General features: G+C 47.2%; 1 protein-coding gene across 1 annotated transcript in view; it reads left to right on the forward strand.

Moving 5' to 3' along the window:
- Positions 1 to 13,680, forward strand: part of SMG5 (SMG5 nonsense mediated mRNA decay factor) — a 27,898-nt gene continuing 14,218 nt past the window's right edge. The window contains exons 1-10 of the mRNA XM_081225147.1: positions 1 to 236; positions 4,191 to 4,289; positions 4,815 to 4,938; positions 5,305 to 5,461; positions 7,403 to 7,492; positions 8,448 to 8,537; positions 9,256 to 9,334; positions 12,649 to 12,774; positions 12,880 to 12,948; positions 13,409 to 13,617. Of these exons, the coding sequence (XP_081081273.1) occupies positions 163 to 236; positions 4,191 to 4,289; positions 4,815 to 4,938; positions 5,305 to 5,461; positions 7,403 to 7,492; positions 8,448 to 8,537; positions 9,256 to 9,334; positions 12,649 to 12,774; positions 12,880 to 12,948; positions 13,409 to 13,617 (1,117 nt within the window). The 5' untranslated portion in view covers positions 1 to 162. The remainder of the gene's footprint in view (positions 237 to 4,190; positions 4,290 to 4,814; positions 4,939 to 5,304; positions 5,462 to 7,402; positions 7,493 to 8,447; positions 8,538 to 9,255; positions 9,335 to 12,648; positions 12,775 to 12,879; positions 12,949 to 13,408; positions 13,618 to 13,680) is intronic.

Here is a 13,680-nt window from a genome sequence, read left to right on the forward strand (position 1 = left end):
CAGGCGGAGGAGGAGCTGTCTCGGGCAGCCGCCTCGCAGCTATGGCGGCCGAGCAGGGCCGGCGGCGGTGGCGGCTGCGGCTACGGCCGGAGACGGCAGTGGTGGCGGTAGCGGTAGGTGGCGGGGGTCTGTGACGGGGATCCGCCCCCGGGCCCGGGCACCATGAGCCAAGGCCCCCCCACAGGGGAGAGCAGCGAGCCCGAAGCAAAGGTCCTCCACACTAAGCGGCTTTACCGGTGAGAGGGGCCGGGGCGTGAGTGCAGCCGCCAAGGGAAGTGGGGGGACAGCGAGGGGCGGGGCCTCCCGGGCGGGCGGGCTCTGGTGCCGGGCTGGGGTGCGGGCGAGGGAGGGGGGTGCAATTTTGGAGGGAGCAGAGGGGGCGGGGTCCCGTAACGCGGGATTGAGCCGAAAGAAGAAGGAATTGGGTGGGTGGGAGGTTGGGAGGGAAGCACGTGGAGGGATACCTCCCGCAGTGAGCTTGGGGCGGGCACCGAGCTTTGCGGATTTGGGGTAAGAAGGTGGGAATTGGGGACTGCAGGGGTTGGGAAGGTGAGGGTGGGGTCACAGATAGGAGAAAAACCCGGAAGGGAATGGTGCTTAGAACCCTGTAAGGACTTACAGGGAAGAGCCCTGGACTGAAATCAAGAGAGCCAGTTTCAGCTCCTTGCTTTGCCATTCTCTCACAGTTTAACCTTGGGCCTCAGTTTTCTCATCGTTAAAAGGAGAGATTGGGATTTGATCGGCTTTGAGGTCCCTTATGGCTCTAAGTTTTGGGAATCGGAATGAAAAGAAAGAGGCTGGAAGACTATTTGTGTTGGACTGGAAGGGCGGTGAAGGACTTTGAGTCCAGAATGTTCTTAGGTCATAGGAGCCCATTTCAGGGCACCTGGGGACTCCTGAGTTCTGCCTTCCTTCCAGCCTCATGACTACAGTCTCTTGCCAGGCAACTTCCATTCCTGGTTTCTGATTTCCACAGTGCCACTCACACTCCTCAACATCTTCAGCCTTTCAGCCCTCTGTTGGGAACAGGCCAGTATGAGCTCTTCCCATCCTGAGTGAGCTCCTCCTGCCCCGAGTCGAGGATTTTTTGTGTGGGGCAACTGAAACATGGGCTTTTGAACTGGATCAAAATAGGTTGAAGCATAGAGACCAAATGGAGTTTTCTGCTTTCTAATAGGGAGTAGGGTTTGGGGTTTTCATTCGGCTCAGGCTCTATAGAACCAGAGGTGTTTGCATGAGAAGACAAGCTTCAGAGCCATGGGCCTCATCTTGACAGTGAAAGAGTCAAGAACATGTTGTCTTTTCCTCCCTTGAGTAGGCATCATGCCTGTTCTGGCTTCCTAAGCCAGAAGGCAGAGGGGAGTATAGGCTGATCCAAAAATAGAAAAGTGATCCAATCTATCAGCCCCTGGGCTCTCACTGTGGGTTGCCCCAAGCAGTCTCCAGGTGGGTGAGCAGTTGGCTGGGATGGCACGTGTGCCTTGTCATGCTGCCGATCGGGTGTCAGTGCTGCCTGTCAGACAGAGCGTGGGCAGTGCTTGCAAGATTCCTTACTTGTCTCCAGCTTTTGGAAATGGCTCTGGTCATCCTTCTAATCATTCACAAATCTTGTTTTTTTCTCAAGCCACTACCCTCACAGAACTGACTGACTTAAGCTGATATGTTTGCATGTGTGGCTTACATGTGTGCATGTGGGTATCTCTGCTGGTAATTGTGTGTTGTTGGCTTTGGGCAGGATGGAAATTTGAGGCAGCGGATCTCTTTTTATTATTTATTATAGCAATGTTGATTGGTGGGAAGAACTGGGGGAGGAGGGTCTGATTTCTTGGCCCAAGGTAAATATGTTTTTAGACTATGTAACTGTCATCCGACCTTCAGTAAATTTGGGAAATTCCCACAGTCTGTTTACAGAAATGAAATTCTGAAATGTTTTAAGCCCCTCAGAAAAGGCAGCTGGAAAAGCGATGCTGGAAGGGACACAAGCACCAGTTAATTAGGCCAATTTTAACTGTTTTTTAAAAAAACATTTTCCTTTTTTAACACTGTGCTAGGCCTAGGATTACAATAGTGAATGAGGCACAAGACTGGTTTTTGTAGTTTTTGTTCTAAAGGAGATTACAATTTAGTGGAGGAGCTTAGGGTCTGGTGGGAAATGTAGAAGAAAGTGCAGAGACCTCTCAGGTTTAAGAGTTTGCAATTAGAACTTCCTTGAGTAGTGGTTACTAACCTTTTTGAATTGAGAATCTAAGGAAAGCTCCGGGGCCTGTCCATAAAAATACATACACACACAGCCTCTTTACATCCGTGCATGGCACTGAAGGTAAAAGCCCTTTCCTGGGGACTAAGCTGGTATATCACTGATGGCTGCCTGGTGCTGCCCTTGGCATTGAGGGCCAGGATGGCTGAAAGGGCTTGGCTTCCATCTCTAGGCAGCCCAGGAGGTGTTTGCAGAAATGCTGGGCTCTTAAGATTGCCTATGAGAAGACCTTGATTACCATCCCACCCACTCAGCTGGGTCTTGGCGGTCACTTCGCCCTGTACAGGACAGCTTTTAGTGGTGTACCACCTGAGCCACCACAAGATGCTAGCCTGCTGTGGCCCACTTTCCCCAGCCCAAGAGCATGTTTCAGTATTCTGAAACAATTTTGGACTGTTTTAGGAATCATCACTCCCTATTTTTTGGTGGTTTTGTGTCCAGAGCTGTGCCTGATTCACCTGTTCTCACAGCTGCTGTCTGTCCTCTGGGTTTTACCCTTCCAGAGATGATACTTACCCAGGCACCTCTTGGCCATCCATTGTAGAGTTTCCTTGAACTTTTCTCTTAGGGTCTGGAATATCTTCCTCAGGATGAAGACTAATATTTTTTGAGTACTTACTGTGTACAAGGCACTGTTACAAGTGCTTTATATATTAGCTAATTTAACCCTCACAAAGTAAGTGATGATATTAATCCCATTTTATAGATGAGAGAACTGACACATAAGGAAGTTAGATTTTTTTTAAGGGTTTTTTTTTTTTTTTTTTTTTTGGCTGCATTGGGTCTTAGCTGCGGCACACGGGATCTTCGTTGAGGCAGGCGGCATCTTTCATTGTGGCGTGCGGGCTTCTCTCTAGTTGTGGCTTGTGGGTTTTCTCTCTCTAGTTGTGGTGTGCGAGCTCCAGGGCACATGGGCTCTGTAGTTTGCAGCACGTGGGCTCTCTAGTTGAGGCACACAGGCTTAGTTGCCCCGCAGCATGTGGGATCTTAGTTCCCCGACCAGGGATCAAACCCATGTCCCCTGCATTGGACGGCAGATTCTTTACCACTGGACCACCAGGGAAGTCCCAGAAGTTAGATTTTTTACCCAGGACCACATAGCTGATAAGAAGTAGAGCTAGGATTTGAACCCAGGCTGTCTGGTTCCAGAGCCTACACTTTATATTAAAGAAACAGTTCCTTCAGCAGGATCCAGGAGACCTTATAACTAAGCAGTTTAGGGACACCCTCCCCCTTTCTCTTACCCCATTATTCCAAAGCAGAATTTTATATTAGGAATGCCTTTCCTTTATGTCAGAGATAATAAGCCTTTGCATGATAATAATTTATTCATTCCACCAATATTTGTTGAATGCCTGCTGTATATATATTATTTCATTTAATCCTCACAACAGCCCTTTGAGGTAACTGCTATTATTTCCACTTTTATGGATGTGGTAACTAAGGCTTAAAGAGGTAGGTAATTTTGCACAGAGTTATAGAGTTAGTAAGACACAGCCAGGTTCAAACCCTAGATGTTTTGCCTGGCATCACAGCCTATGCTCTTTCCATTGAGAGAGTCTACCTTCCCATATCACAGAGTTTCTCTACCTTGGCACTGTTGACAGTTGGGGCAGGATAGTTAAGGTGGTAGACTGTCCCATGTATTGTGGGGTGTCTAGCAGCACACAGTAAATGCCAATAGCAATGCCTCTTCTTCCCCTCCCCCAGGTAGTGACAATCAAAAATGTCTTCAGCATTGCCAGATGTCTCCTGAGGGGACTGCTGTATCAGGATGGAGACTGTGTTCATCTTGTTTTGTACGGAGCTCAATCTGCAGCCATTTGGTTTCCCCACCCCAAATTCTTTAGCTTTTCCTCTAGGATGAGTGTTCCAGGATCATAGGTGGACTGTACACATGGCTCAGAGGCTGTTTGCTTATATTTCCCTGCAGGGCTGTGGTGGAGGCTGTGCATCGACTTGACCTCATCCTTTGCAACAAAACTGCTTATCAAGAAGTGTTCAAACCAGAGAACATTAGCCTGAGGAACAAGTAAGCTGAGACTATAAACTACACATTCTTAACAGTTTCTTTATTCCTTTCCACCTGAAGCCCTGTCACATATAGACACATGTTCCCTTTTATCTCCTGACCTCATGGTACAATAATGGGGTATGACGTCTCTGGCCTTCCTAAGAGGGAGAGGGGATCCCTCACTCTCTGCAGCTTCTACATCTAGCACCATTAGAATGGTGTTTGAGTTGGAGGAGTTGGCCATACTGCATAATGAAGGAAGGAAAGAGGAGATACAGAGGCAGAGTAAAAAGGAGAGAAAGGTGCAGGAAGAGAAATGAAGATTATTAAAATTCTTATTGCTCCTGCCTCTGTCTTTTGGGGCTCCCACTGCCTTCCAGGACTGCTGTTGTCTTGGGTCCTACTGACTGACCCTGGATGTCTATTGGGAGGTACAGAGATTTGTCAGTCGGGGTGTTGGCAAATGCCTTCTTGTCCTCAGTTCTTGTGTCCCTCACCAAGGGATGGGCAGTCCCTCTCATGCTCTCCTCTACACCATCCCAGGCTGCGTGAGCTCTGCGTCAAGCTTATGTTCCTGCACCCGGTGGACTATGGGAGGAAGGCTGAGGAGCTGCTGTGGAGAAAGGTGTACTACGAAGTTATCCAGCTTATCAAGACTAACAAAAAGGTAAGGGGAGGTCAAGATCTTGGGAAGATGTTTGTCTAAAGAGGGGAAGCTAAGGAAGAAAAGGATAGCTAGGCAAGTAGGCCAGAGTATGGTTGTAGATAGGGAAACCAAGGAAGAGATCGCAGAAAGGGAGGGAGTCATATGGAATTAGGATCAGGGAAGGAGGGGAGCCTGATCCCAGATGGGGAGACCAGAGAAGTAGGTCTAAGAGTATAGGGGTAACTTGTGAGTGAGAGGAGATGTGGATAAAGTTCCAGAGCCAAGAAGATAAGTTTATTTCTTCAGGGAGATGACTATGATTAGGGATGGGGGAGCAGAACTCTGATCTTGTTGCTTAACTAGACCCTTCCCTTTCCCAATCTCCAGCATATCCACAGCCGGAGCACCTTGGAATGTGCTTACAGGACACACCTGGTCGCTGGTATTGGCTTCTACCAGCATCTCCTTCTTTATATCCAGTCCCACTACCAGCTAGAACTGCAGTGTTGCATCGACTGGACCCATGTCACCGACCCCCTCATAGGTCAGTGAAACCTGAAAGGTGGGCTCAAGGAGCAAGTTCATATACTTCTACTTCTGGCCTTCTTATCCCTCAGGATCCATGTACCTTGTGACCCAGCCAGGCAGAGAGGATTCTAGAAGACCTACAAATGCTTCATGAAATTTGGATTTATCCAAACAAGCGTATGACTTGGGGTAAAGATCTTAAAGAAAGAGAGAGAGAGACCTCTTCAGTCTGGGATTGTAGACCAGTGGGGAGTCGGGGAGGGAATGGAATGATCTAGAGCAGGTCTGACACTACAAGATGTTATTAATAGCATTTTTTTTTCTTCCAGTTGAATTTGGCTGGCATTTCTTTTAACTTTAGAGATTCTTTCCTAGTATTTGATGGAAGTATTAAAGTTTTTAGAAATGTTGGGGAAATCATGGACATTCTTTCAAGATAGTGCAAATCTCTTTTTGGCCTTCTGAGGTACTGGCAGCTATGGTGGTTTTCTCTTCAGTTCAGCTATCCTTTAGAGCTCCTTCCCTCTTCCTCCAACTCCCCTTGCTCTTTATACCCCCTACCCTCCCCCCCCAGCCCCATGCCCCTTCCCTCACCAGGACAAAGACATTCTGGGTCAGAGATGGAGGTTGTGTCTGCACCCCTATGTGGCAGCATTCTCTGGTCGGAAGCGAGCACTGTACTTTGTACATTTAAAAACATTTAAAAACAAAACGATGGGGAGTTCCCTGGCAGTCCAGTGGTTAGGACTTGGCACTCTCACTGCTGGGACCCCGGGTTCAGTCCCTGGTTGGGGAACTAAAATCCTGCAAGATGCGTGGCGCAGCCAAAAATAAAACAAAACAAAACAATGTCAATCCAAGGCAACATTTGTAGGTGTTATACCAGATTGCCAGAGGGGTCCATAGCTTAAACAAAGATTAAGAACCCTTATTTCAAAGGGTCAGTTCCCCAAACCATTTTAGTTTTTCTCCTTATTGATACTTCTCATTCAGCCAACTCAGCGATGTCTCTATAAAAAATATTAGGAAGGGCTGCTCAGAATGGGAGCTACACACCCAAGAGGGTGACTGCAAAGTGGAATGGATAGGAGGATGGTTTCTGTAGCCATACTGCCAGTTGAATCCTGGCTCTGTCACTTACCTGCTGTGCAACTTTGATTTCTTTAACTGTAAAATGGAAGTAACAAGAGTAACTACCTCATGTGGTTGCTTTGAGGATTACTTAAGTTGATATTTTAATACACTTAGAACAGTACCTGGCACATGGGAAAACTGCCTGCCAAGTAGCTGAAGCTCTCTGAAGTTACAAGGCTGCCTGGGTGAAGGGAGAAGAGAGAGCCCATGCAATATGCATGGGTGATGGCTCTGGCCATCACCAGTCCTCAGGTCAGGCAAGATGACCTCATTTCCCTCATGGATAGACTCTCCATAGGCTGCCTTCTCTGTGGACCTCCCACCAGGCAGAAGCCAGGAACATTTACCTTGGCCTCATTCAAATGCCATTCTTCCTGGGCAAGTTTCCCATCTTTATCCAAACCTTTTACCTTTAGGTGGGGAGCTGCTACCCAAGGCACCCACAACTGTACTGACACTTGAGCCTCACCTCTACTTTCTAGAAGCCTTCCTATGATGACCTTTCACATGACCTTCCCCCAGGGAGCTGTCCTACGTTGAGGACTATAGCCCATCTGTTCTAGTTCCTTTCTGTCCTGTGAATGACTCCTGCCTATGAGTTTCTGTGTGCCTACCTCTGTCTGCCTGTGAGCCTGTGTCTCTGTCTGTGTCCTGGATGGGTGACTTCTCTGCCCCATAAGGCCGTGTTCTAAAACTAGCCCTGGATTCTTTATCTCCTTTCTCCACCTAGGAAAGGTGTTTCCCCTAGGTAGGGACAGAGGAGTGGGCTTATAAGCATCTCTCTCTCTTTCTCTCTCTCTCTCTCTTTCTCTCTCTTTCTCAGGATGCAAGAAGCCAGTGTCTGCCTCAGGGAAGGAGATGGATTGGGCACAGATGGCATGCCACCGATGTCTAGTGTACCTGGGGGATTTGTGTAAGAATCCGAACCTTTCATTTTTCTCTGTTTTGGGCTACAGGACAGGATCCAACTGCTCTTGTTGGTACCACCCTTTACGTGATTGGAGAGCAGGAGGCGCAATGTGGCCTCTGATAACTTTTCCCCTCCAGTCTGTTTACAGTGTTTCCTTCTTTTCAACTGTTCGTGCATGAGTCAAAAAGGATGGTGAATACACAAAGAAGGAAAATGTCTTTGCTTTTTAAGAAAGTTAGGGTGATAACCTGGTTTCAGTGGTGGGTTAGGAAGATTTTAATTTGATGTCTTTCTCCTTTGGGGTTTTCTCTTCATGGATTCCTAGAGGAATTGCAGTTAGACCTCAGGGAGGACTTACCTGCTTGAAATATGTTTCTCAGAATGGAAAAGTACTCTCTTGCTTTATGGCCTCCGTCTCGAGTCCTGATAGACAAAGGTTCTGTCATTAGGCTGCCGGTGTGTGGCTCTCAGATGCATTATCCTTTATTGATCTGAGGCTCGTCTTCCTGCCCCCATCCCACTCCTGGACCCTTTATAGGCAGGGGCCACAGAGAGAATCAGCTGTTTCACAGTAGATTGACCAAGTGTCATTAGTAATGTCTTCTCTCTAGAACTGAGCAGTTGAATTCCAGAACCAAATATCAGAAGTCTTTTCAAGCATTTATATATGCTGCAGCCCCTTCATTGGGAAGAGATAATCAAGAAGAGCCTCTTTACTTTACAAACACTAAATATTCTTTACATTTTGGACCTACCAGCAAGGAAGAGAGAGTTGAACAATTTGCCCATAGTCATGCAGACTTAAGACTGTGCCAGAGACCCAAGCAGCCTGCCTTCTAGCTCAGGTATCTTCCTCCCGGGCTCTTATTACAGTTCTCCAGAGTAGACTCCCAGATGAGGGGAGGTTTTTCTGAAACACGGAATCATTGTGTTTCTTTTCCTTCTCTCCCTCCTGCAGCACGATATCAGAATGAATTAGCTGGCGTAGACACTGAGCTGCTAGCTGAGAGATTTTACTACCAAGCCCTGTCAGTGGCTCCCCAGATTGGTAAGTGGACCGCCCCCCACTGGGGCCTCCCAACCCAGCAGCATTTTCCAAGAGGAAGACAATGTTGAGATGGCAGGCAGGCCATACTCACTTCCCCCTCGGTCCTTCCCACCCACTCTCAATTCTTTCATACTTCACCTTGGTTCTGCATTCTGCCCCTTGTAACACACACTCAGAAGATGGTGGAAGGAGAAGAGAAATGGGAAAGTCTTGAACTAAGAAGGAAGGAGGCAGAAGGAGAGGGAGAGACAAGATGGCTTCCCTGTCCCTGAGGTTTCTGTAGAAAGAGAAGACCGTACTTCAGCTGCCCCCACGGAGGCACAGTGAGGGAAGGGATAAGGCTCCATTACAGGGAAAGATGGGGATTAGCATGTAGGAAGGAGAACTCAGAGGTGAGAGACTGAGCTGGGATAGAGGAGAGGGAGGGCTCCATGGAGTTCAGTCAGCATTGGAAGAGGCACAGCTGCTGCTGAAGGCATGGCAGCCGTCAGTGCTGCAATCCCTGGTGGTCCAGGTGGGCTTAGACTGATAGGAAGTGAGTCTAGAATAGATAACGCCCTGGAGGAGCACGATTAAGCTGCTGATCACCTGAGACACCAGTGTCACCTGCAGACCCACTGTTCTCCCCGTGAGTTCTCTGATGCTTAACGTGGGTTGGGCCTTGCAGCTTTCGGTGAGTATTATGGCTACAGACTGTGTGACTTCTCTTTCTCTCCAGGAATGCCCTTCAACCAGCTGGGCACCCTTGCCGGCAGCAAGTACTATAATGTGGAAGCCATGTACTGCTACCTGCGCTGGTAAGTATTTGCCAGCTCTTTCCCCAGCCCTACTTTCATGTCCGCACAATTCCTGCTTTGTTTTCTCTCTTCCCTTTCTCCCTTCTCTAGCTCCTGGGTGAGATAGATAGGAGAATGCTAAGATTGAGGGGGTCCCTTCTCTCAGGGGCATCCTGACACAGCCCTGCTGCTTTTCACACAGCCACCTGGACTTGTAGATACTTGGGCAGCTGAAGTAGCTGTCTGCTGTCATGAAAAATAACAGGATTGCTGCCTTCCTGAAGAAAGAAAGAAATTTGATATAGTTGATAAAATGTTACCAAAGTAGCCTCTGACAAGAACTTCAGAACTGTAGAGCTTCAGTGTCTTGAGGTGACAAAGATGACAGCATGCGGGGACAAGTTTAACAGGGTGGATCACTGCTTCCCTGGCTCTCACACTTAGCTCTTAGAATGGAAAAACAATTTTTTCAGGGCACCCAAAGTTGATTAGGCTTAGGTTACTAAGTCACCATAACCAAATGCACATGAGACTGATAGGTAAATGAGAATGCCATTGGTTAAGTTTTAGTGAGACATAAACTGCCAGGAAACTCACTGTTGCCATATAATCAGGGCCAAAGTCTACTCGAGAAGCCAGATCTATCTCAGAAGAAGTTATATAGTGAATTGGGCTTCAAAGCCTAAAGGGAAAAAGGGTGGTCTTCATAGCTTAAATGCTCAGCTACTAAGGTGTAAAGTAAAATAACCTAATTCTGCCTTCCTGGTCAAGGAAACCTGTTTTCCTGTGTCAACAAATATTTACCCTGTTTCTTTACTAGATCACTACAGACTGTCCTCCCATCCACTGTATTCATTTTTTTTTTAATTGAAATATCGTTGATTTACAGTGTTGTGTTAATTTCTGCTGTTCAGCCAAGTGATTCAGTTATACATATATATACATTCTCCTTTATATTCTTTTCCATTATGGTTTATCACAGGATACTGAATATAGTTCCCTGTGCTATACAGTAGGACCTTGTTGTTTATCCATTCTATATATATATAATAGTTTGCACCTGCTAACCCCAAACTCCCACTCCATCTCTCCTCCACCCCCACTTCTCCGTTGGCAACCACAAGTCTGTTTTCTATGTCTGTGAGACTGTTTCTGTTTCGTAGATAAGCACATTTGTGTCATATTTTGGATTCCACATATAGGTGATATCATGGTATTTGTCTTTCTCTGTCTGACTTACTTCACTTAGTATGATAATCTCTAGTTCCATCCATGTTGCTACAGACAGCATTATTTCATTCTTTTTTATGGCTGAGTGATATTCCATTGTATATATATATATGTATCACATCTTTATCCATTCATCTGTAAATGGACATTTAGGTTGTTTCCATGTCTTGGCTATTATAAATAGTGCTACTGTGAACATAGGGGTGCATGTATCTTTTTGAATTATAGTTTTGTCTGGATATATGCCTAGGAGTGGGATTGCTGGATCATATGGCAACTCTATTTTTAGTTTTTTGAGGAACCTCCATATTGTTTTCCATAGCGGCTGCACCAATTTACATTTCCACCGATAGTGTAGGAGGGTTCCCTTTTCTCCACACCCTGTCCAGCCTTTGTTATTTGTGTATTCATTCTTGAATATGATTACCAGGCTTATAACCTCCCGTTGCATCTTTCCCATTCCTTGCGTGCCTTCCAGGGAATGCCCCTCTTACTTGTCCTGGATCCCTCATCACATTCATAATCATGATTTAGGGTGAATCACTTTCAAAGAGAGCCAAGCACATCCAGGTTTGGGAGGTGCCAAATAAGGTCCTCCTCTACTATGCTTAAACAATAATATCTCATGGTTTGTGGGTTAGGCATTTGGCTAGGGCTCAGTTTGGCAGTTCTCCCCCTGTTGGCATTGTCTAGGGTTAGTCAGTGCTATTTGGCTGATTTGGGGGTCTGATGTGTCTCTGGAGGGTTGGTTCATCTGAACCCCTCTCCCTCTCCATGTAGTCTTAGGGCCTCTCCATGTGGTATCTTCCTCAGGGCAGATTGGACTTCTTACATAGTGGCTCAGGGCTCCAATAGCAAATAATGACCCAAGAAACTTGGAAGTAGAGTCTGCCAATCTCTTAAGGCCTGGGCCTGGAAACTGGTGGAGTCACTTCTGCAGTATTCTCTTGGTCAAAGCAGTTGCATAGTCATTGTCTCCCACCCTCACCCCCTGCCAAGATTTAAGGGGAGGTGACACAGAACCCACTTCTCAGTGGAAGGAGTATCAAAAAATTTGTAGCTATATTTAATTCACCACTGATGTGTATTTCTTCTTTTCTATCACTGCTTTTTGATATTAAAAGACGTTTCAAAAAACGACATTTTTTAAAAAAGTATAGCATGCTGTTAAGGTCATAGGCTTTGTGGTAAGACAGACTTGGGTTGGAGACTCAGCTCTACTGTGTTTTAGCTATGTGACCTTTGTTTTATTGATTGATTGATTGATTGCCGCAATCTTGGGTCTTCGTTGCCCCGCATGGGCTTTTTTCTAGTTGTGGAGAGCAGGGGCTACTCGTTGTTGCGGTGCACGGGCTTCTTATTGTGGTGGCTTTTCTTGTTGGGGAACACGGGCTTTAGGCACCTGGGCTTCAGTAGTTGCGGCTTGTGGGCTCTAGAGCGCAGGCCCAGTAGTTGTAGCGCACGGGCTTAGTTGCTCCGCGGCATGTGGGATCTTCCCAGACCAGGGCTTGAACCCATGTCCCCTGCATTGGCAGGCGGATTCTTAACCACTGCGCCACCAGGGAAGTCCGTTAGGTGACCTTTGCATTATACTTGATCTCTCAGGCTTTACTTCCTTATCTGTAAATGTGGATAATAGTAAGGTACAGTGCCTGCCTGACACAGAGTTGGGTGCTCAGTACATATTTGCATTTGAATGAATATCATGAGGATCAACTGAAGTAGTGTATGTAAATATCCTTGCACATAGTAAATGCTTGTTAAATGCTACCTATTAAGTGCTCTGTGCTTTAAGAAAGATGAAGGATAGTGTATTTCAGGGATGGTAACTAAGCTAAGTTTGTAACATTCAGTGAGATTAATTGTCCCATTTCTAGATACAGAGGAGATGGGGACATCATCATTACTCTGATTAATCTGGAAGTTGTATGTGTGTATTTTATTAGGAAAGATAGCTTTCACCCTCAGTACATACATGGAAGGGGAGGCTGGGGGCAGCCTGTATTGACTAGAAACAGTGCTCCCTAAATCCCTGGAAGACTGACATTTCCCCCCTCCACCTCTGCCTCTGCCAAGACTCAGTAGCTCACCTCTGTCTCCTTCAGCATCCAGTCGGAAGTGTCCTTTGAGGGGGCCTATGGGAACCTCAAGCGGCTGTATGACAAGGCAGCCAAAATGTACCACCAGCTAAAGAAGTGTGAGACTCGGAAGCTCTCTCCCAGCAAGAAGCGGTGAGTGGGGCCTGTGGGAAGAGGGGGTCTTCCTGCAGTTGGTGCAGTAGGACCATAGGGACTCTGGAGCTGTTCACCATTTACCTTGGGCTCCTCTCATTTCAGATGTAAAGACATCAAGAGGTTGCTGGTGAACTTTATGTATCTGCAAAGCCTCCTGCAGCCCAAAAGCAGGTGAGTGGAAGAGAGTGAGCAAGAACTGTGTCCTGTGAGCCCCATCCACGATGGCTTCTTTCTGGCAGGGGACTTGAAGAGGAGGGAGTGGGCTGGTGAATTCTGCCTTTCGATTGGAAATTCTTTAGCTGGTTAGTCCTTTCTTGGCATCCCTCACTGTCTCACCCTAGGTTCTGTGCCCGTTCTCTGGGTGGCTTACCCTCTGGCACAGTGGGTGCTTACTAGATGTTGAAGGAGTGGCCTAATGGGAAGCCTACCCACATCCCTTCCACTGCGTGTCTGCCCTTCCCGTGTTATTCTGTCTGCTTTGGAGACTAGCAAGCACTGATTCCCCCTGCTCCTCTTTCTGAAGTTTCCCCTAAGGATCCTGCGGTCTTCTCTCTGAATCCTGTATTCCCAACTCTTTTTGCCTGCCCCAGCCCCCATCACTGACCTCCCCTGTTATCCTGCCCTTCCATAGCTCTGTGGACTCAGAGCTGACATCACTTTGCCAGTCAGTCCTGGAGGACTTCAACCTCTGTCTCTTCTACCTGCCCTCCTCACCCAACCTCAGCCTGGCCAGTGAGGATGAGGAGGAGTATGAGAGTGGATATGCTTTCCTCCCGGACCTTCTCATCTTTCAAATGGTCATCATCTGCCTTATGGGTGTGCACAGCTTGAAGAGAGCAGGTAACTCTCCCTCTGTCCCTCATTTCTCCCCGACTGGCTTCTGGGATCCTCACTACCCTTTTC

This window comes from Mesoplodon bidens (assembly GCF_964165515.1).
Source record: "Mesoplodon bidens genome assembly, chromosome: 2".
NCBI classification, from domain to species: Eukaryota; Metazoa; Chordata; class Mammalia; order Artiodactyla; family Ziphiidae; genus Mesoplodon; species Mesoplodon bidens.